The sequence below is a fragment of the Triturus cristatus genome, chromosome 1_2 (assembly GCF_964204655.1).
Source record: "Triturus cristatus chromosome 1_2, aTriCri1.1, whole genome shotgun sequence".
Lineage (NCBI taxonomy): Eukaryota > Metazoa > Chordata > Amphibia > Caudata > Salamandridae > Triturus > Triturus cristatus.
Genome location: NC_140580.1, coordinates 362,428,154 through 362,450,877, shown reverse-complemented (window position 1 = coordinate 362,450,877; position 22,724 = coordinate 362,428,154). Strand labels below are relative to the sequence as shown.

The window sequence follows — 22,724 nt, the reverse complement described above, 5'->3', positions numbered from 1 at the left end:
AACCATTCCCGGTTTCTGTCTTTTTACTTACTGATTTATTTTCCATATGCACTTCATCTTCTGGCACCTCATGAGGGTCTACGGACTTGGGTAGGTCTTCCTGAAGAAGATCCAGCTGCAATGGGGAGCTGCTCCTTGAGTTGCTAAACAGAGGGGGCTCCTTGCTCGGGACAACCAGCTGATCCTCAGGCAGCAATGGTGACGAGACTTGTGATGGTGGATCCATAACAGCTGGTGTAACTTGTGATGGCATGCTGGCTGGTGGCCCGGGCACTGCAGTGAACGAATAGGAAGAGGAGCAAGGATGATGGGAAGTGAAAAATGTCTGCGGCATCTGACTTCCCATGTGAGAATACAAGGGGTAATTTGGGAGCATGACTGCCATGACAGGACCCATGTAAGGTGCTTGGAATGCTGGAAAGGAGTGTAAATTATAGGACATGGTTGACTGAGGTGTGGGCTCCTGCCCAACAAATGAAGTTACACATTCTCCTGATACTGAAGTCATAGATGGAACTGGAAAACCAGGCAACGGGTACGCTGGTGGAATTGGGATCATCATGGGCTGAGGGAAGGGCACGTTAGGAGGGTTTGGCTGCGAGACAACAGATGATGGAAATGATTGTTCGACAGCTCCCATTTTCTTGACATGTGGGTGATGCTTTTGATTCGAGCCATTGCTGTCAGATGATTCCTGAGGTTTTTGGCGCTTTTGCTTTCCACGCTTTCCTTGTTTTTTCCCTTTTTTTCCTCCAGTAGGCTTGATCTGCTTAGACGAGTGATCACCTATTGAGTATAAACAAAATTAGTTTGTCAGAACACCACCTATGGCCATAGACAAGGAGGAAACATTGCTATAAATATGAACTATAAAGTGCTATAAAGTAATTTGCAAAGGTGTTTTCTGATTGATCCTAAAAGTCTTCAGACAATAAGACAAATTCAGGATATCGCGCTAAAATAGTAGGAGGCTCGCAGCCAAAAGCAAAGTCTTGATAAATAAATACACGAGATACATTTATAATATTTGTCACAATCATACCGAACTGTATTTGCATGTAAGTGCGTCAGCTATGGCTCCTTCACAAATTGCAATAAGAGCTGGGGATTACATTCACCAATGGGCTTGAGAAAAGAGCCCAGTTTTGCAAACTCAAGTTAATTATTTAGAAGAAATAATAAAGTGCTGGCAGGCCCGGGACTATGGGGCACATTATATGCAAAGAGAGTTATGGTGAGAGGATTTCAGTCGGCACCCTCACACCAAAATCCATCCACCACGAAATTTTGAGCGCCGAATGTGAATAATCTTCGAACTCATTTCTATCAGATCCTTTTCTGTAGATATTCCACATTTTGCGGCCATTGCAGAGTTGTTTTCCACTGCAAATTACCACTTGCTTGATGCAGGGGATAAATTGGAGAGGGGGTTGCTCTAGGGCGTGAGGATGGTTATTGACAATGGTAAAGGGGCTAGGTGGGCTGCCCCCTCAGTGTGCAGGTAGAGTACAGTTTATGGTTGGGCTCTTCAGATCCCTACATACCCATCAGCACATCCTCCTCCAAGTCTGGTGTTTCCAGGCACATAATTATGAGTGGGCCATTTGCATACCTGGTAATATCTGGCCTGATGACGAACAACTTACTTACCTTCGGTAACGCTTTGTCTGGTGGATCCAGTATCTGCCTGTGGATTTCTTACCTTTTGAATTACCCCCATGCACAGCATTCCAGGGAAACTTTTCTCCTCAGGTCTCCCACGCCGATGAGGACGTCACCATAGAACGGCTTTGCACGCTGCTCTGCGTGACTTCATCGGAGCCATAATAAGACCTCGTGGTGTGATGAAATCAGCTCCACCCATTTTTTCCATGCCTTCGAGGCGAAATGATGAACCAACAACATTTTCACAAGCATACAGAGTATACAAGCACAGCCAAAACTTGAAATTTCTCATCATAGACATTTCCTAGTGTCTAGCACCACATGATTCTAACAATAAATCACATAAGATATACATTGATTTATTTTTGGGTATAAGCATGCAGGCAAGGGGGAGGCAAGTGGGTAGGTGAGGTATTCACAGGCAGATTCTGTATCCACCAGAAAAAGCATTACCGAAGGGAAGTAACTTGTTCTTCTGATGGATACTTCTGCCTGTGGATTCCTCACTTTTTGAATTGAATCCCCAAGCAGTACTGCTCTCGGCGGAGGGTGCCTGCCTGCCCATACCAAAAAATCCTGCAGCACAGAACATGAAAAATGGCCTTCCCTCCTCACCTCCGAATCCAAGCAATATTGCTTCACAAAAGTGTGGAGGGAGGCACAAGTTGCGGCCTTGCAGTTGTCTCCCATAGGGATACCTCTAGCTAAAGCCAAAGAAGAAGACTTGACTCTGGTAGAATCAGCGTGAATAGCTTTAGGAGGCTCCTTCTTGGCCAAGGTGTAGCAGATATTGATACAGAGGATGATCCACCTGGACAACGTGATCTTGTGGACTGCCTTCCCATTCATCCTGCCCACATATTCAAAGAAGAGTTTGTCGTCCAACCTGAAGTCCCTAGTTCTGTCCAGGTAGAAGCTGACCGCCCTCTTAGGGTCAAGCCGATGAAGTCTCTCCCCCTCCTTAGAAGGGTAAGGGGGTGGATAGAAAGTGGATAAGGTGATAGACTGCTCTAGGTGGAAATGAGTGACCACCTTAGGCAGGAAAGCAGCTCTGGTCCTAAGAACCATCTTATTCACATGGAATAATGTAAAAGGAGGCTTGGAGCTAGGAGTCTGCAACTCACTCACCCTCTTAGCGAAAGTGATTGAAACCAAAAATATTGTTTTTAATGCTAGAAGCCTTAAGGGGCAACTATGTAATTGTTCAAAGGCTGAACACATCAAGAAAGTGAGAACCAAATTCAAATCCCACTGAGGCATGATAAAAGGAGTGGGAAGAAACTTATTTGTGAGACCTTGAATGAATCTCATAACTATGGTAGATTTCAACAACAAGGTTTAATCTGGTAAACAGAGAAAAGCAGAGCAGGCAGACTAGTTGCCCTTAACAGTAGCTACTGCACAACCCCATTGTGCTAGAGAAAGAGAGAAACTCAGAATATCAGACAAATGGGCCTGCAAAGGATCAATCGATCTCTCTCCACACCATTTAACAAACTTGGTCCACCTACCAGAATAGACAGATTTGGCAGAGTGTCTCCTGGCCGATAAAATAACATCCACCACATCCAGTGGGAGAGTGAAAGAGCTCAGGTTGCCCCATTCAATCTCCAGGCATGAAGGTGCAGGATCTGGAGGGGAGGTTTAGAACCTGCACAGTTACTGCGAGAGGAGGTCTGCCCTGAGACGGAGAAGGAGCGGAGGATGCGATGAGAGGTAAAGGAGGTCTGTGTACCACACCTATAGCTTCCAATCCAGGGCGATCAATATGACTTGAGAGCGGTCTTTGTGGCTCATCCTAAGAACTCGAGGAATCAAGGGTAAGGGAGGAAACTCGTAAAGAAGCTGTGTGCCCCCTGCGTTGGATACTGGAGACTGCAGAACGACGGGCAGTGTGCGCTCTCGTGAGTAGCAAACAGGTCCAACTGAGGGAACCCCAACATCCTGAAAATATGAAGGACCACCTCTCGATGGAGACGCCACTCGTGATTGGCCGAATACTGCTGACTGAGACTGTCCGCGCGCACATTCAGTTTCACGGCCAGATGATTGTGATCACACAAATCTGATGGTCATGAGTCCAGGACCAGAGTTGCAGAGCCTCTCTGCAAAGAAGATATTCCCTACTCCTCCCTGTTTATTGATGTACCACAATGTGGTAGTGTTGTACGTCAGGACCTGAATCGACTGACCACAAATGGAGGAAGAAAGGCCTTGAGAGCCAAACGTATCGCCCACAATCCCAGAAGACTAATGTGAAACAATCTTTTCTCAGGAGACCAAAGGCCTTTGACCTCCAGATCCCCCAGATGAGCTCCCGACCCTAGAGTGGAGGCAACTGTGGTCATAGGAGAAGGAGGTTGAAACGACTTCCCTCGAGACAGGTTTCCTAGAACACTACATCATAACAGCTCCACTGCAGTCTCTTGAAACCCTGACCATCTCTTCGAGACCTTCGTTGTTTTGATACCACAGCCTGCGGAGGCACCACTGGAGGACCCTCATATGCCTGCGTGCATGGTTGACCACCAGTAGGCAGGAAGCGAACAGACCGAGCATGTGTAAGACCTTCAGGACTGAAACAGCCCCTCCATTCTAAAAAAGTGGAATAATAGCCTGGATGTCTTGAATCCTCTGTCGAGGCAGGAAGGCACAACTCACAGTAGTGTCCAGTACTGTCCCGATGAACAGGTTGCGCTGAGAGGGCACCAAGTGAGATTTGGGTACATTTATCGAAAACCCCAAGTTGAACAACAGTTGTGTTGTTACTTGCAAATGATATATCACCATCTCTTGCGACTTTGCTTTGAGCAGCAAGTCATCCAGATAAGGGAAAACAGGGACCCCAGATCTTTTGAGATGAGCAGCTACCACCACCATCACCTTAGTGAAGACCTGCGGTGCCAAAGTAAGACGGAAGGATGGGAAACTGGTAGTGTTGTGACCCCACCGTAAAACGATGCGACTTCAGAATGGGAATGGGAAGATACGCATCCTGAAAACCATCCAGTCTTTCTTCTGCAGCGCAAGAAGAACCTGAGCCAGGGTCAACATCTTGAATTTCTCCTGTTTGAGGTAAAAATTCAAGAACCTGAAGTCCAGGATCGGCCTCAAGTGACCATCCTTTTTTGGGAATCAGGAAGTACTGGGAGTAGCATCCAGGACCACTTTCCTGCTCCGGAACAGCCTTGATCGCACCTTTTTGCAGTAATGACAGACCTTCATGCTGGAGAATTAGGAGGTGCTTTTCTGAGCACAAACCCTGATGGGGAGGGTAAGGAGAGGGAAACTTCCGTAAGGGTAGGGCGTACGCATTCTCTTTGATATTCAACATCTAGAGATCTGTAGTAACATACGTCCAATGTTGTAGAAAATGGAACACCAGCCCTCCCACGGGACAAACATGCTCTAGCATGGTGGAGCTAGAGCTGCTTCCCTGCTGCACCTGTTGGAGGGGCAGAAGAAGAGGAGGAGGAGGCTTGCTGCCGTGCTGCACCACGCAGATGACCTCTGTCCTTTCCCCTGTATGATCTGTACAGGGGATTTGCCTTCTGTTGCAGCTGCTGCCTGGCACGAAAGGATAAGGTTCTGCCTAAACAATGAAACTTGTGAAATCCAAAGTCCCTGGACTGAGACTGGAGTTTCAAAGATTTTGCCGTGGCTCTACTGTCTTTACAGCGCTGCAGCACCGAGTCTGCTTTGGCCCTAAATAGGCAAGATCCATCAAAAGGCAGGTCTAACAGGGCAGCTTGGAAATCAGGGGAGAACCTCAAACCCCGTAACCAAGCGTGCCACCCAGTTGCGACAGACCATCCCATCGCCCTGGCAACCGAAACAGCACTGTCCAGACCAGATTGTATGGCCTGGCGGGCCGCAGCAAGAGCATCTGTAAGAACTTCTGAAAAATGACCCTGAACATCCTCCGGTAGTTTTGGGAGCACTTCCCTTGCCAAGTCTATAAGAGCATGGATGTAGCAACCCAAAAGCCATGTAGCATATGTTGATCTAAGATCCATACTGCCTGAAGAGAATACATTTTTCACAGATTGCTCCATGAGTCTGGACTTCCTATCTGCCGGTGTAGATGGGAATGACCCTGCAGACTGCTATAAGGAGCACGACGTCTGGACGACCAAACTTTCCGGTGATGGATGAGTGGACAGGAAAGCAGGATTGCCCGGAGCCACCTTATACCTCCTCCCCACAGATCTAGACACTGCAGAAGTAGTCATCGTCTTCTGACACACATCAAGGATGGGCTCAGTAAAAGCCTTGTTGAAAGGGAGTAAACGCTCAGAGATAGAAAAAGGGAATGGAGCACCTATGTCAAAATATTAGATGTCAATTCTGCTGTGGGAAGAGGCAACTCCAGCAGATCCACTGCCTTCCTGATCACAGATTGATAGGAAGTCACCGTCTGCGTTGGGAGACAGGAGTTCCCATTTAGGAGAAGTATTCAGGCCACTAGATTCCTGCAGACCTTCGAAATCCTGATCACAATACACAATCTCCCCTTCCTCAGCCTCCTCATGTTGTTCCTGGTACTCCTCCTCCTCCTCCATTAACCCCAGTGCCTCTCTTCTAGACCTCATCCTTGGAACTGGCCTCAGAGGTGCCAGACACGGGACCGGTGACTTCGGGATCGGCGTCAAAAGGAGGTCTACCGGGACCGTAGTCAAGTCGAGTCGGTCAAGTCGAGTCGGTGCCGCTTCAAAACCAGATGGCGCCGGGGATGATCCATCCAGTGGCACTCGACACTCCAGAGATTGTACCGGCGTCGAAAATCTCAGTGTCGGAAGAAACCAACTTCCTGGAGCCACCGGCATAAAAGGATTGAGGTGTCTTGAGGAAATTGAGGTGGCAAACCTCCCAGGGAGTATGCCAGCGGACCCAAGTGTCCAACAGGCGCACAAGTAGGGTATGCCGCTCTAGCGAACCAGCCGAACATCGCATTCAGAAAATGTGACAGATTCGTACCCTGAGTCAGAAAGGCAGGATGCCCTGGATCCTGGTACTGCAGGCTCTGAAGCCGTTTGAAGAGGCAGCACATTCGCCTCCGGTTGTGGCGCCGGAGACACTGTAGCCAGAGGTGGAATGGTTGGCAACAGTGGAGACGTTGCTTCTCTTGGAGCCGGTGGAGTCACCGCTCTCGGAGACGGAGTCACCTCAGGAGAAGGAGACCGAAAAACGTCATCCTTTTAATGATGCCAGGGAACCGGGGACACAGACTTCTGCATTGCATCTTTCAACGAATGATGCCGATACTGATGGTGTCGCTTCTTCTTGTGCTTCCTCAACGACTTTGAAGTGTGTGGAGTCAGTGACATGGAACGGGACCTCGACCTTCTTTGACCCCTTTTTTGTTTCTTGGCTTTGGCCATTAACAATTTGGCCTCCGTCTCCTTCAGTGCCTTGGGGTTCATGCACCTGCATGATGAACACTCCCCAAAGTCGTGGTCCAATGAGACACACCACAAACAGTCTTCATTGGGGTTAGTGATAGACATCTGACCTCCACATTCTCTGCATGGTTTGAATCCGGATTTCCTCTGTGTAGCCATTGTCACTGCTTCAAAGACCCGAAGACTTGCAACAAAGAAACTCCCAGAAATGGAGAGCCCTGGAAAAAAATGTTGTGTCGATGGCACGGAAAAAAGGCAACTGACGTCAGCATGCCTCGCAACCGAGTACCACAATTTAGATGCCATGAAATTTGCAGAATAGGCAAACAAATGCTGAGTGTAGGAGAGTAGGATCTGCTTCACATGGGTACCCCCCCTTTTTGCTGGTTTTTCACTGTTTTTCAACCATAGTCTGGCTGTGGCCTGCTAATCAGGACCCCAGCCTAGCTGCTTCCTCTCTAAAAGGGTTTCCATGCACATTAGGTACATTTCTAATTGGATTCTGGAGTGCCTTATAAGCCCCTAGTATATGGTATACTATGTACCTAAGGCATAGCTACCTCAGAGGCCTACCAGGGGCTGAAGCATGTATTATGCCACCCCTGGGAAGCACTCCAAAATGACACCACAGGTCTGCTACTGCAGCCTGGGTAAGGTGGTGCTGGCACCCCTTACAGTGGTATAGGCTACCTATATCCACTATATATACAGGCACATATAAACCTATAAGTCACTCCTATGGCAGGCCTTGACAATCCTGAAGGCAGAGTGTTAGACCTGGCACCTTGGCGTGAGTCTCCCTTCCTCTTTTTGTCGCTGTGCCTCATGTGTTTTTATGGTGTTGGCCGCTCAGCGCGCTGTGCCACTGCCAACCAGTGTCGCGGTGCGAGTGCTCCCTATGTAAATTGTATATGTTGGTTGGATTCCATGATTGGATTGTTTGATTTACTGTCAGACCCCAGTAAAGTGCGCCGGGGGCGCCAGGGCATGTAAAGGCGAACACCGCTGGTGGGCTTGCAGCACTGGTTGTGCCACCCACAGAAGCGGCCGGTAAAATATGTCTGAGGTCTGCCATCGCAGAACCTGCGTGCAGTCTGGTACTGACATGCTGACCAGCAAGTGCCCACACTTGCCAGTCCCTAAAACCTTCCCTTAGCTGCATGTTAGTCACCCCTCTGGTAGGCCCACGGGCAGGGTGCGTTGTAAGCCTAAGGTAGGACAAGCCCGGATGCGTGGCATGTCCTAGTAGTGAATTACCGCCATCTTGTTGTTCACTACTGCAAGGCTACCCTGTTCTCATAGGCCAGTATGGGCGGCCTGGATTATTACACCCTATGATCCTAACCGACCCAGGGAACATGGTAGAAGATCGAGTTTAGTATGCCTGAACTCGGAATAATAAGGTACATCTTTTCGCAAGGTTTATTTTAATATTCCGGGTTTGCAAATGCCGCTTTTAGAAAGTTGGCCTTTGCTTGCCTAAACCTTTCAGCCGCCTCTGCATGATGTGTATCTGATGTCTGGCTGGTGTGAGTGACAGGGCTGGGGGAACCCAGATGGGCAGGGCTAGGTAGCCTGGTATGAATAGGACGATCGACAGGTAGATGGGTGGGAGGAGTGCTCCTAGGCTCTGAATAGGACAGTGCTCTGCTACCTCAATGCCGGCTCCGCCCCCTGTGGAGCGTCTGATGACTCTGCCCTGCACTCTGAAAGGAGAAGCCTGCATCACGTAAACAAAGTGCTCAGAAACCGGACTGAACTAGGCAAGGGCCCCCCTGGCCTGGGAGAACAAAAGATTTGCTGTATAAATGGAGGAGCCCTGCTCCTGAGAAACTAGATCCGCTTTTGACCAAGAAGAATCTCTGCCTGAGGAGGAGGCACCGGGAAAGCTGTAGGAGGAAGACTGTCCCTATCCTGGGGGATTGGCCTGCAGTGGTGACCTTGCTGCCAAAGGAGAGAAGAGAAACTGTTGCTGAAGACTTTTACCTTACTTTTACTTTCAAGACTTGTGCTTTTCCAAAACGATCTCCAAGGGCTTGGAACTGAGCTTGCCCCCTGAACTGAGCCCCAGGACCATTGGGCTCTACCTGATCTTCACTCGCCTGCTGCTGGACTGTGGTGTCCTTTCCCTCGCCGGAGCTGTGACCCTCGTGCCCCAGTCCCTCCTTGAGCCGTGACCAGGTCTGCTTAGCCGCCCCCGCCTTGGGAAGAGCCTCGCTCGATCGGAGCCGCTCCCCCTACGCTGTGCTGGGCTGCCCCGTCACCTCGCTCGTTGGAGGCTCGCTGTGCACCTTCACCCTCCCGCCGGAATCGGCGTTTGTGAGCATCTCCAAGCCTCGGACGGCCCGGACGCATCTGCGTGCCCGGCTGCCCCGCTTTGTTCACCCGCCACCTGCAACACCCCGCTCTTGTCGTGAGCCTGAAGATCAGACCCCCCTCGTGAAGTGTGGGAGCCCCGGACGCCGCCTCGCTCTTCTGTCGAAGAGCCGCTGAAATCCCGCACCCGCCTTTGCGTCAAGAAACAAGGTACTGTACTTACGAACTCGACCGCGAGCTCGCATCGGATCCAGGGTCCGCAACGTTCTTATTTCCCTGTCATCTGCTGTGTGCTCCCTGGGCGCTGCCTCAGCCCGAAGTGCGCTGAGGCCTACAGTTACCTTGTGCCCGCCTAAAGAACTTTCCGTAACACAAAGAGAACTTTACCGTACTTCCAAGAATTGTGGCCCCATCAGTTCAACGTTACTGGGCCTTGTATTTGAATCTGCTGAAAACTACATAAAAGCTTATTTTTATATACTTCCTGATTGGTGTCCGTTTGTGGTGCATGCAAGGGGTTTACTGTATGTGTAATTGCATTTGCTTAACCGTGTACGCCTGAGACTTAGCCTAGACTGCTCGCGCCACGCACCTAGAGGGTGAGCAGGGGTTATTCTGGGGAGTCATCCTTCGCCCTGACGAGAAGTAAGGGGTCCCTGCTTGTTGTGGGTTCTCACCTGCGTCAACCGGAGCCCCCTCATTTCTAACATTGGTGGCAGCGGTGAGGATTTACGGATTTGCATTTGTGGTTTGCGTATAGTGAATCACTGATCACCACGTAGTGAGAGCAGACCAGTAACACAGCCACAAGGCTAGCATTTGTTTTTGTTTTGCCAAGAGTCTCCGTTGCTAGAGCCATGCCTGGTTCACTTTCAGCCGGAAGGGCGGCTTCCATAATCTCTGGATTTGAAGACGTAGATTGGGAGGAAGACGCACTTCAGAATCGTACCAATGAAGACTTGAAAGGTCTTTGCTCCAAGTTCAGGATTGCCCAAACTGGATTGAAAAACAAGACCCAATTTGTGAAGGCGCTGAGGGCCTGGTATGAGTCAAAGGCACCAGAGAATCAGGTGGAAGTGGTTCCACCAGAAAGTGTCCATGAGTTTGGCAGATGCCTGTCACCAGAAGAGTTGGCGGACAGGGCAGCAACCCGGGCACACGAGGTGGAAATGGCCAAACTTCATGGGCAGATGGATATGGAAAAACAAAGATTAGCCATGGAAGAAAATAAACTACAATTAGAGCATGACATGAAGCTGAGGGAGCTGGAGCTGAAAGCAAAAAGTTTGGAGCTTAATCCCTCTGGTGGCAGCACACCGCCAGTACCGGCGGAACCAAGAGTTTATATTCCCAAGGATGTAGTGAAGGAGTTCTTCAGGAATGACGACATCGTGCAGTGGTTCAGAGCCTACGAGGTAGCCATGTCTTCCCACCGGGTCCCTGAGAAAGATTGGGGAGCGGGGTTGTGGGGACGGTTCCTGAGTGAAGGGCGGGACACACTGTTAGATTTACCTGCTGATGTTCATAATTCTTATGCCCATATGAAGGAAGCATTGATGGCTAGGTATGGGTTGACCCCTGAGTTATATAGACAGAGGTTTAGGGGTTGCACTAAGATTCCCAATAGTACGTATGTGGAGTATGTGACTTTCTTTTGCAGAGCGCTGGATGGTTGGGTAAAGGGTAGTAAGGTAAATGATTATCAAGGGCTTCTTGATTTAATGGCATGGGAGCACTTGTCCAGTAATTGTTTTCCTGAGCTACGCCAGCACCTGATCGATAGTAGGCTGACTAACCCTAGGAAGCTTGCTGAGGAGGCGGACCGCTGGGTCAGTACCAGGGTCCACAAGGGTACCGTGGGAGATTCCGCCAAAGGTGGGCAGGGTCCCCAGCAGAAGAGTGGGGGGGACAGGGGTAAACAGAAGCAGTTCCAAAAAGGGCCCCAAAATAGTCCCCAAGGGAACCAAGGGAATGGTTCTCAGCCTCCCCCACCCCAGAAACCGACCGGGGCCCCGACAGGTCCTCCTGTTCCAAAGGGGCCGTAAGATGTTACAGGTGTAACAATTTGGGGCATTTTGCCTCTGATGTAAAGTGTCCATTGTTTGGTAAACCAGCACCCACTGGTGCTCCATCCCGGCAGGTGACTAGTGTAGCCTTGGGGGAGGAGAGGGATGTCCAAGGTGGGTGGGGTCCCGCAGAGATGTCCCTGGTCTCGCTAGGAGACCGTGAAGTGGTCCCTCCAACCCAGCTGCCTGAGAACACTAAGAAGTACAGGCAGTGGGTGACCATAAATGGCCATAGAGTGGAAGCTCTTAGAGATACAGGAGCCAGTGTGACAGCTGTCAGGTGTCACCTGGTGTCTCAGGAGCAGGTGGTCCCCAATGCATTCTATCCCGTTGTTGCCGCTGACAACACAGAGAGACACTGCAAGGTGGCTCAGGTTCCCTTTGAGTGGGGGGGGGGTCTCTGGTACTCTTCAGGTAGCTGTGAGGCCCGCCATGCCTGTAGACTGTTTGTTAGGGAACGATTTGGAGAGCTCACCTTGGGCTAAGGTGGAGCGGAGTGCTCACCTGGAGATGTTGGGTATGCCGGATTGGGCGTGTGTCACCACACGGTCCATGGCAGCCAGTAGAGGTACTCAAGAGGTCCTGGAGCCTGAGAGGGAGGCCCAGGAACCGGCCTCAGAGAGAAGGAACAAGGGGCGCGGGAAGCCGGCCCCTGAAGTTCCCACGGTCCAGGAGGAAGCAGACCTTGAGGGGGATGCCCTGGAGCCTACAGGGGAGCAGATAGCTGAACTGGGAGACCTGCCGGAGCTGACCCATTGGCAGCAGGAAGGGGGTCCCACCAGGGAGGACTTTTGCAAGGCACAGAAGGAGTGCCCTTCTCTCGTGGGTATGCGGCAGCAGGCTGCAGACCAGGCCGCAGGTGATCAGTCAGGATCACATTTCGTTTACTGGGAGAACGACCTCCTATATACAGAGCCTAAGGTTGCTGAGCCTGGGTCAGCCCGTGCGCTGGTGGTACCCCAGGACTTCAGAGCCTTCCTACTGGGGCTGGCTCACGATGTGCCATTGGCAGGGCATTTGGGGCAGGACAAGACCTTTGAAAGGCTTGTCACCCACTTTTATTGGCCTCAAATGCGCAGGAGTTCAGATACTCACTGCAGGACATGCCAGACTTGCCAGGCAAGTGGAAAGAGTGGAAGGAAGCAGAAGGCTCCACTCCAGCCATTCCCTGTGGTCGGTACCCCATTCCAGCGAGTGGGGATTAACATTGTAGGGCCACTGGACCCCAGGACAGCGATGGGCAATAGGTTCATCCTGGTCCTGGTGGACCATGCCACCCGGTACCCGGAAGCCATTCCTCTAAGGACAGTGACGGCCCCCGTGGTGGGACGGGCACTGATGGGAATTTTCTCCCGAGTGGGATTCCCTCTAGAAGTAGTGTCTGACCGAGGTACCAATTTCATGTCCAAGTACATGAAATCTCTTTGGCAAGAGTGTGGTGTAACCTACAAGTTCACCACCCCTTACCACCCCCAAGGAAACGGGTTGGTTGAGAGATTCAACCGAACCCTCAAAGGCATGATAATGGGCCTAGAAGGAGCCATGAGGCGTAAGTGGGACGTCCTCTTACCATGCCTTCTCTTCGCTTACCGTGAGGTGCCACAGAAGTCTCTGGGGTTCAGTCCCTTTGAGCTTCTGTATGGTCACCCAGTCAGAGGACCTCTAAGTCTGGTCAAAGAAGGCTGGGAGCAATCTCCCAGGAAGCCTCCCCAGAATGTATATAGTTACATGCTGGCCTTCAGGAATCAGACTAGGCGATTCAGGCAACTTGCTGAGGCAAATCTGGAAGCCAGCCAGGAGGAGATGAAGCGGTGGTACGACCAGAATGCCACTCTGGTAGAGCTTCAGCCTGGACAGAAAGTATGGGTCTTGGCCCCCGTGGAGCCGTGTGCGCTCCAGGATAAGTGGACCGGTCCCTTTGAGGTGGTGGAGCGCAAGAGTCCTGTTACCTACGTGGTGGACCTGAAGTCTCCTAGGAACCCCTTAAGGGTCCTACATGTCAACCGCCTCAAGCCCCACTTGGAGAGGTCCCAAGTGGGCATGCTCTTGGCAACAGATGCTGGAATGGAAGAGGAGACGGAACCTCTTCCTGACCTCCTGTCAGCCAAGGAGCAAGATGGGTCAGTGGATGGTGTCATCCTCTCTTCCACCCTGACCCCTGAGCAACAGAATGATTGTCGCCAGTTGCTGGGACAGTTTTCTGACCTGTTTTCCCTGGTCCCTGGTGTCACTGATTGGTGCGTCCATGATGTGGACACTGGGGATAGTCCACCTGTGCGGCACAAGGCCTACAGGGTGACTGACAGGGTGAGGACCTGCATCAAGGAGGAGGTCTCCAAGATGTTTGCCCTCGGGGTAATTGAGTCTTCTAGCAGTCCTTGGGCCAGCCCCGTGGTCTTGGTCCCAAAGGCTGCAGCGCCGGGAGCCACACCCGAACTCCGGTTCTGTGTGGACTACAGAGGACTCAATTCGGTCACTAGGACCGACGCACACCCCATCCCCAGAGCTGATGAGCTCATCGATCGGCTAGGGGCTGCCAACTACCTCAGCACGTTTGATTTAACGTCTGGGTATTGGCAGATCGCCTTGACCGAGGGGGCCAAAGAGAGGTCAGCATTTTCCACCCCAGATGGGCACTACCAGTTCCGGGTTATGCCATTTGGGATGAAGAATGCCCCTGCCACCTTCCAGAGATTGGTCAACCAGGTGTTGGCTGGGCTGGATTCGTTCAGTGCAGCCTACCTGGATGACATCGCAGTGTTCAGCTCCACTTGGGAGGAACACTTGCGTCACCTCTGGGAAGTGTTGATGGCGCTGCGCAAAGCAGGCCTCACGATCAAGGCGAGTAAGTGCCAGATCGGGCAGGGTTCCGTGGTGTACTTGGGACACCAAGTTGGGAGTGGCCAGGTGGCACCCCTTCAGCCCAAGATAGAAACCATCCTGAATTGGGAGGCGCCCAAAACCCAGACGGAGGTGAGAGCCTTCCTAGGTCTCACCGGATACTACAGGAGGTTTGTCAAGGGGTATGGCAACATGGTTGCCCCCTTGACAGCGCTGACTTCGAAGAAGCAGCCCAGGAAGGTGATCTGGACTGACACCTGTCAGAAAGCTTTTGAGGCCTTGAAAACTGCTATGTGCACGACGCCCGTGCTCTTGGCTCCCAACTTCTCCAAAGAGTTTATCGTTCAGACAGACGCTTCAGAGCATGGTGTGGGGGCTGTTCTTTCACAGATTAATGAGGAGGGCCTAGATCAACCCGTAGCCTTTCTTAGCAGGAGGTTACTTCCACGGGAACAAAGGTGGAGTGCTATTGAGCGTGAGGCATTTGCTGTGGTCTGGGCGCTGAAGAAGCTAAGACCCTACTTGTTTGGGTCTCACTTCCGGGTTCAGACGGACCACAGGCCCCTCAGATGGTTGATGCATATGAGGGGTGAGAATCCAAAGCTGTTGAGGTGGTCCATTTCCCTACAGGGTATGGATTTCACGGTGGAACATCGCCCTGGTACAGATCACGCCAATGCTGACGGTCTGTCCAGATTTTTCCGCCTTAGTGATGAGGAACTCCCTGGGGTAGGGTAGTTCTCCCCACTTTTCGGCTGGAGGGGACACGTGTTAGACCTGGCACCTTGGCGTGAGTCTCCCTTCCTCTTTTTGTCGCTGTGCCTCATGTGTTTTTATGGTGTTGGCCGCTCAGCGCGCTGTGCCACTGCCAACCAGTGTCGCGGTGCGAGTGCTCCCTATGTAAATTGTATATGTTGGTTGGATTCCATGATTGGATTGTTTGATTTACTGTCAGACCCCAGTAAAGTGCGCCGGGGGCGCCAGGGCATGTAAAGGCGAACACCGCTGGTGGGCTTGCAGCACTGGTTGTGCCACCCACAGAAGCGGCCGGTAAAATATGTCTGAGGTCTGCCATCGCAGAACCTGCGTGCAGTCTGGTACTGACATGCTGACCAGCAAGTGCCCACACTTGCCAGTCCCTAAAACCTTCCCTTAGCTGCATGTTAGTCACCCCTCTGGTAGGCCCACGGGCAGGGTGCGTTGTAAGCCTAAGGTAGGACAAGCCCGGATGCGTGGCATGTCCTAGTAGTGAATTACCGCCATCTTGTTGTTCACTACTGCAAGGCTACCCTGTTCTCATAGGCCAGTATGGGCGGCCTGGATTATTACACCCTATGATCCTAACCGACCCAGGGAACATGGTAGAAGATCGAGTTTAGTATGCCTGAACTCGGAATAATAAGGTACATCTTTTCGCAAGGTTTATTTTAATATTCCGGGTTTGCAAATGCCGCTTTTAGAAAGTTGGCCTTTGCTTGCCTAAACCTTTCAGCCGCCTCTGCATGATGTGTATCTGATGTCTGGCTGGTGTGAGTGACAGGGCTGGGGGAACCCAGATGGGCAGGGCTAGGTAGCCTGGTATGAATAGGACGATCGACAGGTAGATGGGTGGGAGGAGTGCTCCTAGGCTCTGAATAGGACAGTGCTCTGCTACCTCAATGCCGGCTCCGCCCCCTGTGGAGCGTCTGATGACTCTGCCCTGCACTCTGAAAGGAGAAGCCTGCATCACGTAAACAAAGTGCTCAGAAACCGGACTGAACTAGGCAAGGGCCCCCCTGGCCTGGGAGAACAAAAGATTTGCTGTATAAATGGAGGAGCCCTGCTCCTGAGAAACTAGATCCGCTTTTGACCAAGAAGAATCTCTGCCTGAGGAGGAGGCACCGGGAAAGCTGTAGGAGGAAGACTGTCCCTATCCTGGGGGATTGGCCTGCAGTGGTGACCTTGCTGCCAAAGGAGAGAAGAGAAACTGTTGCTGAAGACTTTTACCTTACTTTTACTTTCAAGACTTGTGCTTTTCCAAAACGATCTCCAAGGGCTTGGAACTGAGCTTGCCCCCTGAACTGAGCCCCAGGACCATTGGGCTCTACCTGATCTTCACTCGCCTGCTGCTGGACTGTGGTGTCCTTTCCCTCGCCGGAGCTGTGACCCTCGTGCCCCAGTCCCTCCTTGAGCCGTGACCAGGTCTGCTTAGCCGCCCCCGCCTTGGGAAGAGCCTCGCTCGATCGGAGCCGCTCCCCCTACGCTGTGCTGGGCTGCCCCGTCACCTCGCTCGTTGGAGGCTCGCTGTGCACCTTCACCCTCCCGCCGGAATCGGCGTTTGTGAGCATCTCCAAGCCTCGGACGGCCCGGACGCATCTGCGTGCCCGGCTGCCCCGCTTTGTTCACCCGCCACCTGCAACACCCCGCTCTTGTCTTGAGCCTGAAGATCAGACCCCCCTCGTGAAGTGTGGGAGCCCCGGACGCCGCCTCGCTCTTCTGTCGAAGAGCCGCTGAAATCCCGCACCCGCCTTTGCGTCAAGAAACAAGGTACTGTACTTACGAACTCGACCGCGAGCTCGCATCGGATCCAGGGTCCGCAACGTTCTTATTTCCCTGTCATCTGCTGTGTGCTCCCTGGGCGCTGCCTCAGCCCGAAGTGCGCTGAGGCCTACAGTTACCTTGTGCCCGCCTAAAGAACTTTCCGTAACACAAAGAGAACTTTACCGTACTTCCAAGAATTGTGGCCCCATCAGTTCAACGTTACTGGGCCTTGTATTTGAATCTGCTGAAAACTACATAAAAGCTTATTTTTATATACTTCCTGATTGGTGTCCGTTTGTGGTGCATGCAAGGGGTTTACTGTATGTGTAATTGCATTTGCTTAACCGTGTACGCCTGAGACTTAGCCTAGACTGCTCGCGCCACGCACCTAGAGGGTGAGCAGGGGTTATTCTGGGGAGTCATCCTTCGCCCTGACGAGAAGTAAGGGGTCCCTGCTTGTTGTGGGTTCTCACCTGCGTCAACCGGAGCCCCCTCATTTCTAACACAGAGTGCTTGGTTTTGTGTGAGTGGGTGCCCAAGCATGAGCTGAGCCCCTCTGCAGCTTTCGGAAATACTTCCTTATGGCTGTTCTGTGATACAGCCATACCATATACTCTTAAGTGCATTATAACCTTGCGGTAAATGCTAACTTTGGAATGACTGCATCAAAACATGTCGTGTTTGGTGTCAAACATCTTGGAATACTACCCCCCCCACCAGTTCTTGCAGCGGGGGTAGCATTCCTCCCTTCTAGAGGGAGAGACATGTTCGCACTGGTCTACCCGGTTAAAACTTTTCAAAGCCCTAGCATCACAAAATGGATGCCACTGCCACAGACACGGGTCTGGCCTCCTGCTGCTGAGGGAAACTCCGGCAGGAGAGGCCTGGACAATAGGTTTCCTGTCACAGGGAGGTGTAACCACCTCCCCAGACAGGCAGATGTGTATTGGGGCAGGGTGGGTGCATTCAGAGAATGCTTTTGAGACACTGCCTGGGGCACACAAGGTGTCACTGTGCATAGCCCAGTTCAAACCGGTTGCAGGGGCACTCAGCCCCTGCTCTGGCGCAAAACTGGACAAAGGGGAAGGGGTGTATCCACCCCATCCCCAGGTCCACCCATAGGTGGGGCCTTAGAGTTAGTCCATCCCCTAAACTTAGTATAAGTATAGGAACCCAGTCCCTAGGACTTCAGATTACCCTGGACGAAACTCTGCAACATAAATCCTGGACCTTCGATGTTCTATCCTGACTAGAAGACTGAAGAAATCTCCCTTTGGGTCAAGAAGTGACTCCCCTTCTTGGCAGGCACCAAAGAAGCAACTGACCGGTCTGCATCGCTGAAGCTCCCGCCGGACGCCGAAGTCTTTGCATCACCAGAGGTAGATTTCCAGACTTCCCCGAGGCTACCCTGAGTCCACAGCAAAGCTGAGGCCTGTGGCTATCGTGGGTGACGTGGAACTGTGACCCCTGGACACCGTGAACTTTTGCAGCAACAGCATCTTCCTGGTCTCCCTCGAAGTTGTGCTTTGGGCTCCGAGTAGCCCCAGCCTTGAGCACCTCCTGCACCGAAGATTGCTGGCCTCCACTCCACGAGTGACCCGTGGGCCAGTTTCAAGTGCGACCGTTTGAACCTCCTTCGCGATTGCTAGCCCGTTGGCTAGTGGGTCCCTACAAAGGCAACTCCTCTTCTGATTGGGCTTCCCTGGTTGCTCCAGACGTGCCCTGACTTACCCTCGCTGGGTGAGTCCCTCAGACCTTGCTGGTCTGATCCGCAGTCCTTTCTCTGTTTCCAAGAGACTTGCCGTTGCAAGGCTGTGTTCTCACACTGCACACGGCCCCCGTGGGTCCCGTGTGTCACTACCATGGGTGGTTCCTTGGGGTCCCAGTGATTCTACAGGCTCTAGGCTTTGTGTCTAGTTCAGTTGTGGTTCTTATACCACTTTTTTGGTATATGGTTTGGTACGCCCCTAGGGCCCAAACGTATATTTGTGCTATTACTGTTGATTACTGACTTGTAACTTAAGTACTTCGAACTCTAGCCTCATAAAGAGACTAGGGGGGGTGTTTAATCTTAAGTACATATATTTTAAATATATACCTGGTGTGGTTGTCCTTTCATTTGGTCATTCAAGAGATTATAGACTGGTAAAACAAGCTGCTTTCCATTCCTTCAAGACTTAGCCTGTAGGCTGCTCTCCATAGCTACCACTAGGATAGCTTTCAATAAAGGTTGTCTTTAACCTATACCAATAAGGGGTTGTTTGGACTGATACAGTGTGCCCACTAGAACTAGTGGACCGCATATATCAGGCCAACTTCTCACACTGAGCAGAACGGAACTGTGACTAAGAAGTAGAAATGGCACTTCTTGAGGGAGTGTATCCCATAAATAATGCTGGAATGAGCACAAGGGATAAGCTTATCACATTTGCTAAAAATTGATTTGCATTAGGGTGCATAATTCAGTATTGGACATGGTTACCTGAAGTCTAACCAACCATTTTAAAACCTGCTTAAATATGATGGCACATACCTAGGCCCAAGGAACTTTTAGTCATAGTCTTCCAGAAAATGATCTTGGACACCTTTTCTCTTTGCAGCAAAATATATATAATTTCTATGCGTGAAGACCTGGTAAGAAGAACTTCATGATTTTGTTACCAAGTGAGCACATTTGAAAAAGCACAGTGCCTGCAGAGTAAGACAGAGAAGACCAGAGTAATGAAGACCTAGTACTGCAAGTAGAAGGCTTTGACCAAGAATTTGATGCTGGATCAGCAAAGTGCAATACTTGTTGTATCTGTGCTGTCTGTTGTTACTCCGCCATGAAAAAGCACTTCCATCTGAGCAGTGCTTACGTGCATCTCAATTTGGTATACAAACATATCTAGTGAGACCTCCTCCTGCACACAAGCAGCCTGTGGGAGAAGGTTTTTGAAAAGGGCATCAAAACCCGCCAAATAAGCCAAAGGGGTCAGAAGAGCCTTAAAGCCCTTCTGCTCATGTCAGTTAAATGGAATATATTTTCTGAATTAAAAATCAATAAAATTGCAGACATGGTTGCAAAAAGGTGCATTGATGCAAGGCCTCTCAGTTCAGTAATATTCAGGCTTTCCACTGCCCTGATTTAAAAGTAGAAAAAGATGTGAACAAATATATGTGTTTTTTGTATATGAGTATCAACTGCTGACCATGGAACAAATTTACCGCTAGATTGTCCAGAGACATTTTTTAGAATACTCTAGATACCAGACTTCCTTTTCCTCCATTGTGAATTGAAAAGAAGAATCACTAGAATAACTGACAAGAGTAGCCACAACAATTTCAATGCTGCCCTTCTTACCAAACATTACTCAGCCCTCAGGATTTTCACAAAAAAGACCACATATGTTACAGGCATCAAAATCTGTCTATGTTTCAGGGTTTTGTAAGCTGTTTTTCCCATGGGTGACATATTAATATTATTTATTGTTTCTGTTGGTACAAGTTATACTGTCTAAAGCTTTCTCTAATGAATTTTAACAACATAATTATTTACATGAATGTCATAAATGTCAGAACTGATTATTTAGATGTAATCTTGTCCTGCATTTATAGCCTAGTGATGACTTTGAGTGAAAGGGACATATTCTCAGGTACAGGTTCACAAACTTTGATGGATTGAGTTATCTTTTGTTTTGCTCTTTGGAGTATAGTTTGCTAGGTACTAATCAAGCTTTATTTCTTTTCTCTGTCATTAAAGTTCCTTTTCTACTAGCTCTCTCCCATGTGAATCAGAGCATGACAAGAATGCAACAATATATATATATATATATATATATATATATATATATATATATATATATATATATATATATATATATATATATATATATATATATATATATATATATATATATATATATATATTAAAACAGGTTTTGTTACCTTGAGTTCTCCACATTTAAGCTGGACACAGGAGTGTCAGTGACTTTACTGCAGAGACAGTCTAGCCTTACAAAGAGAGGCCAGTGAAGACCTCATATAGAAGTTACATACATTCAGTGAAAAGATTATAAATAGCATTGGACATAGATTTATTGCTTTTGGATTTGTGTAGTATCTTTTTGTAGGCCCTAAGAGAATATTACTAATTATCCATTTCTTTACACGTTCTGTTTTCCAATAAGTCTCCTCTGTGAACAATAAGAAGAAAGGGATGCACATACATTTCAAATCCACTCTAGCCCTATAGAAAATATGCAGCAAATATGGTGGGCAAAAGCTAAATACTTTTAGGTAAAGACCAGTATTTGTAAGCGAGCACGACTGTATATAAATAGGAATATGGAATCTGCAAGGACGTATGTTAAGGTATTCATATTTTAGCTCCACTCATAGAGGTTATCAAGGGGATACTTTGGTCAAAAGATACTTACAATAGGGTAATAGGCCTGACTTGTGAGGGAACTTGATTGTAATAATTTTGGTCAGCATTAGATTTTGTATCTCATGGGTGACTTATAGACATTTTTCTCTTTCTTTTTTATTCCAGGTTTGATTCTCAGAGATCCTCCCCAGTGGATAATAGTGGAGGTAGCACAGACAAAACTTGGAGAAAAAGATACATACATTCAAGTAGAAATGTGCAAAATTTGTGGGGGAACTAGATATAATTTATTTGGAGTTTTGTAAGACGCTTTTTGTAGACAATATGCAAAATGAATTTCTTCACTATTATTACAGGCTTTATTCTCCAAAAGCCCACATGTGTGAATCATGGAAAAACAAATTTCAGAGCTGCTCTTTCTCTTTACTAATCATTACAGGTGCAGGGTGACTCCTGGACCCTATGAGGCCTGCAGTCACACAGCATGCACTTCAAAGGCCGGGCTCGGCTGAAGGGTAGAAATAAAGGGGCTGTGAATCACTTGTGTCCTGTGTGTTACTTGCTTGTGCGGTGCTAGGCCCTTGACATGGGGTTCACGCATCACTACATTGGCAACGAGGGTTGCCGTTACCCATGTGACTACCCTTCCTGTGACAATATCACCACTGCAAGAGTCAGCAGCCCCAGCCCATCCGCACCACTCACCTCCCAGCTGCAGCCACCATGCAGTCAAGTGAGGTACTTACCCACTGCCCCTGTTTTTGAGGACCGGGAGGCAAGGAAGCCCACCCCACAGCAGCTGGGTGTGGTCCTCCTGCTCCCCGGGGTAACCCTCTGCATGTCTGCCAGGGATAATTGGATTTTGCCAGCATTTCTTAAGGGCCCGCACCACCAGGTGACCTCCAACGGAACTGCACCTGCTACCTCCAAATACTCCGTCTGCTGCATAAGGCCCAGGTGAGGGCAATCCAGTGCCATCCTTTGCCACCCCTCCTGCAACACATATTTCCCCTTCCCCGAGTAGGTCTGCTTCGCTTTCTCAACCCCCGCTTTGCAAGATCTGGTGTGTAAAGTTTGCTGCATCAGCCAAATCCAGGTCACGCAGGTGACCCCCAGGATGATGCCTTCTCCACATGCCCAGCATGGCAAATGACCAGGACTAGCGGAATGCGGCAGCCGTGGCCCCACCACTGCCACACTGCCCAAGTTCCCACACCTCTCTGATGGTGTTGCTTCCCTTCAGTCACATGGTTGACCCAGAAACAGTGGCACCATAATTGCACATGTGATTCGGCTGACTGAACAACTATTTCCAGACAAGGGGGGAGCAGATGGCACCATGAAGAAGTCACTTCTATTGCATTTCGGAGATGAGGAGAATTATACACTCATTGAACCCCTAACTAGGAGGGGAGCAGACAATGACTGACGCTGCAGTACTAGCCTTAAACGCATACTTCAAACCCTAGCTGAATTCAAACTTTGGGAGGTGCAAGCTGCCCGAGGTCCACCAGTGGTAAGATAAAAACATCGTCGCATTCCACA

At 49.9% G+C, this 22,724-nt stretch overlaps 1 protein-coding gene across 3 annotated transcripts in view; it reads right to left on the bottom strand.

Moving 5' to 3' along the window:
* Positions 1-22,724, bottom strand: part of PER3 (period circadian regulator 3) — a 560,237-nt gene that overhangs the window by 64,825 nt on the left and 472,688 nt on the right. For all 3 annotated transcript variants that reach the window (XM_085604511.1, XM_085604529.1, XM_085604520.1), the window contains one exon: positions 32-786. In XM_085604511.1, the coding sequence (XP_085460637.1) occupies positions 32-786 (755 nt within the window). The remainder of the gene's footprint in view (positions 1-31; positions 787-22,724) is intronic.